General features: G+C 42.8%; 1 protein-coding gene across 1 annotated transcript in view; it reads right to left on the minus strand.

The window, feature by feature from the left end:
• The window catches only part of USP25 (ubiquitin specific peptidase 25), a 183,636-nt gene that overhangs the window by 16,095 nt on the left and 163,022 nt on the right, over positions 1-4,519 (minus strand). Inside the window, exon 24 of the mRNA XM_019523898.1 lies at positions 1,042-1,121. Coding sequence (XP_019379443.1) covers positions 1,042-1,121 — 80 coding nt within the window. The remainder of the gene's footprint in view (positions 1-1,041; positions 1,122-4,519) is intronic.

Genomic DNA, 4,519 nt, shown 5'->3' on the forward strand with positions numbered 1-4,519 from the left:
TAGGGCACCCCCGCAGCTGGAAGCCCCTCAAATGGGGTGCTTTGGGCTCCTAACCTGCACCAGCAATAAGGTGGAATGGGATCTAATGCACATGTGGCATGGGAGCAAGCAAGATGTGAATCGAGCATTAGATCCCATCACGCCTTTACCTATACGTGTAGAGGGAGCCATGCAACCTCAACATTTTTTTCCATATTTGCAGGATCAGGGACCCACTGAACATGCAGAGGCATACAAATATAATGGTTCAGTTCTGAAACAATCAGAACAACATAATAGTCAACTGATTTATTAGCTCTCTGAAGTGCCCACCTTGATCATATGTGAGGAACACGTAATTTAGGGTAATGGTTTCTCTTTCGTGAAGGCTCTCTCCTCAAGGGTGCTACAGGGTTCTGTAATGCTACCCCATCTCTTCTTCAAAAACATGTAAGGCAGGTTGAGAGGTAATAAAGAAACACTGACTGCAATGCATTCAATACACTGCTAACACTTAACTCTAAATATCCATGCCTTCTCCGGCTGAAGATGATAAATTAATTACCCAATGCCTACGTTAACTTGTTAGGTCCTGACTGCACAGAAAATGGATGTGGCCAAGAGCACTCCACGTTTATTTCCAAACCCTGTGCATCCCACGCCATGACTGACAAATGTCACTTTTTTCTCTTTTAACATAATCTTGCTACAATTACTGATGCATTTGCTGCTTGGTAACTGGGCTGCTGTTAGCACTGGGCTGCTGTTAGCTGTTTGCATAGCAAATTCAGAAACTGAAGCTAAGGCTGCAACCCGTGTGTCAGGTACAGCTGTATATCTGGAGACCGTTAAACAGGGCTCTGGAACTTGCATGGCTACTAAATAACTTTGGGATTCAAAGTGTTAATTTTGTTTCGTGGTTGTACTTCCATTCATTTTGTTTAAATCACCATTTTGCTATATATCACCAATATATTTTTCCCCCACCTAAAATGCCCTGCTTAAAGGATTCTATTTTAATAAGAATCCATAAGTCCGAATTCTATAACGTTTACTTCTTACCTCTTTTTTTGAAAAAGCTCCAATCCTACCAGAAGATACATGGTTGTTTCTCTGAAATTTTTATATTCTTGATGCCACCTCTGTGCATGACAAAATATATTTAGAACATTCATTGCATGATATGCAAATTTATATGAAACATTATAATCTTTATATAGCATCACACACTTATAATGGACCTAATAAATAATTATATTAGATTCTTTCAGTAGCATACCCAACTTCTGAAAACATCTGCTATAAGACTGGAAAATAATTACAGTTTTGATAATCAAAAAACTCTTTTTTTGGAATGAACTGCCAATTGAAAGGAACAATAAAAGCACACTAATGGAAATCCTAATCAAGATTATAAAAGCCCTTGGTTCCTGTGAAAAGCAAATGAAAACGCAACCTATTCTTTTTCACTTGTGTATCACTCCAAAGCATTTACATGAACATAATATATATCTGAAAAGTTGTAACAGTCGAAACATTAAGCTTTAATTTCAATCTGTGAATGGGGGAAAAATCTTAAAAATCTGTAAATCTGAAATGATGAATACCTCGTGTTATGTCACAGATAAAGGAAGTATCACCTAAATAGCGAAATAAAATATTTAATCATGTTGCATGGTCTTTACACCTTAGTTACTTTAGCTGCATTTAATGACACAAAATGCTTTTCTTCTAAATGATTAGCAGACAAAGCAAAATATCTGCTATTGTGCGAATCCTCCAGTCCTTACTCTCCCTAAAAGAGACTGAAGCACAGGGGGGAAATCTGTGCTTCAAGACAAGAACGTACTTCAGGCCTTCAGGATGGCAGATAAGCACACAGCAGATTGCTTTTTTTTAATTTTTTTTTTTTTTTTTTGATTTGGCAAGATGATTACTTGCTCTTTGCCTCTCCAGGGAGAGAATTTTGCCCCACAATGATAAAAGATAAGGTTTAAGTGGGGTATGGAGACTTGTATAGGTCTGGAAGGGATTATGTTCTAAATCAGAAGTGGGCCAGAAAAGGGTCTCTAGGCTGGTGTGCAGGTCAGAGGCAGCTGTGCTTGGGCCAGTGGACAGGGCTGGGAAGGTGTGATGCTGCACGCAGGGCATTCCCCGTGCTGGCCTCCCGTTCCTCAGCCTCATTCTGGGGCTTGGGCTTCAGGCAGCACAGGCTGCACATAGCATCGAGAGCAGCGCTCGCAGCCCAGGGTTCCAGCATGGGGTGTGCGTTGCATGCATGCTGGTTTCAGGGCGGTCAGGATTAGAAGCCAGTGTATAGGCAGGGTCCCGAATGAAGTGTGCACCCCATGTTACCAGCCCTACCTACAGCCCAGAGGCAGCATAAAACCCAGAGAAGGGTTGGGGTGTGGTGCAGACAATGCACAGGCTGGATCTGATGCTGCCAGCTCTACTGACAGCACAGAGGGCTAGCATGGGTAAATACTGCACAGAGTACCCCGCTGGACAGCCCTGTGAGCTGGCTCTGGTATGAACCAATACAGACCAGTCCCAAAATCAGTGCACGGTGCTGGTTCCAGCCCATATGCCAGACAGGCGCTGCGTGCTCCATGCCAGAAGTATGACATGCCTATTCTTAATGAACTACACTTAAAGATTAAACCAGGAAAGGGTAGCTGGGCTCCATGCTCCACTCTGCTACAGCAGCCACTGCCTCCTGTGGGTGGCAGCTGAAGCTCAGGGACTGCTGTGGGGAGCAGGAAGCTACAGACATGGTTCCCTGGCCCCGTAGCTCTGGTAGCTGGGGGCCCCCTCTGGCAGGGTTGGGGGAGAACAGTAGGCTGCAGGTGGGGAGTGAGGGGCACCAGAAGGTCCATGGGGCTTTGGGTAAGGAGTAAGGGGCACCAGCAGGGACAGGGGGCTTTTACTGGGGAGTAAGGGGCAGTGGCAGGGCCAGGGGTCTGTGGCTTGGAAGTGAGGGATAATGGCACAGGCAGGGCATTGGCACATCAGGGCTGCTCAACATTTCCCCAAAGCAGCATGGGGTGTCGGGAGGGCAGCCACAACTGGACCCACATCCTAGTGAGCAAAGGGGGAAGGGGGAGCTCTGATTTTCCGTGAGAAAAAACCCAAAATCAGATGCCAACAATTAAAGGTATTTAGAATTTATTTTATTACAGTGATTGAGGCACTGGTAAGTTTCTGAACTGCTTTAAAATTGTAAATATATAAATAAAATATTGTGTTCAACTGATAACTATATATAGTGGCATTTCATTTTAATCATGGAAAAATGAGGATTTGGGGTTTTTTAATTAGAGAATTTTAAACGTATAAGAGAATTTATGATTTTTAAACAGAAAACCAGGATCCCTGCTGATGACAGGCAAATAGTAGCTAATACCAGTGCAATGTTTAGTTCTGAAACTGCATACTATTCACCAGAATCATGCAAGCTAATTTAATCCTTGCCCATTTCAGAGCAGAGAAAGCCAATCATTTCCTGTGGTAAATTACAGGGTATGGTCAGTGACGTCAGCAAGCATTAAGGAGCAGGCCAAGAGCAGTAGGTTAATTTTATTTGTGGCCCAAATCAAATCTGAGTTAGGATTCCAGATAGAATGAACTGCAGCACTGAAATGTTTGCATGTAGATAGTGATTCCATGAATAAACTCTTTCGACAACTGATATTACCATATGTACTTAAATACAAGATGACCCCCCCCAGTAATTAGATTCTATATATGAAAAATTTATAAATTTGATACAATTTCCCAGGAATAGACTCTAACTGTTGCAGGCTTGCCTTGAATTTGTCCCGTTCCCATTATCACAGCAGGGAAAATAAATCTGGGTTGTCAGCATACCACCCCCCGCACCACAAAAGGATCCATGTGCTAATTAGCCCTCTAATCATGACTGGAACTGAAGTCCTGAGATCCTCCAAACATATATATGCAGATGAGGTGCAGGGCAACCTGGTCTAGCTCCATCTCAGGCAAGGCAAGGCCACACTAATATGTGACAGGCTGAGAGAGGAGGCAACAGAGTGATTCTGGATGAATTGTTTGGGATCCCATTTGGTGGTGTTTTCCAGGCATTTAAGCCTGGTGAAGAAACAGGAATAATTTGAAATGAGAAAGGAAGGTACAGCTCAGCTGTGGGAGCAAAGAGGAAGTTGAAATACATTTAATGTAGTGGTTCACCATGACTTGAAAAAGAGCTGACACTAAAAGGGGATTGAGCACAATGGGCATTACTATATATCTTATTCAGATGAGTTTCACTAACATATCCACATGGTAGGTTCCCATCAATATGCTTACCCATTATGGGCCATGTGTTTGATAGTCGTGCTCAGTATTGGCTGCATTTAATCAGTTTCAAAGTTGGTTTCCATTACTAACCATATGGGTGTTTTTGGCAGCAGCTTAATTATAAACAATGTATTTAATGAGGTTTCTTTGTATGAGAAGGTAAAACAAGGAACATTTCTCCGCAGGCTGACGGGGGGGGGGGGGCCCTTTTTTTATTTTTTAA

This window comes from Gavialis gangeticus, unplaced genomic scaffold (genome assembly GCF_001723915.1).
Source record: "Gavialis gangeticus isolate Ggan-Ray unplaced genomic scaffold, GavGan_comp1, whole genome shotgun sequence".
In the NCBI taxonomy this organism is placed as follows: Eukaryota; Metazoa; Chordata; order Crocodylia; family Gavialidae; genus Gavialis; species Gavialis gangeticus.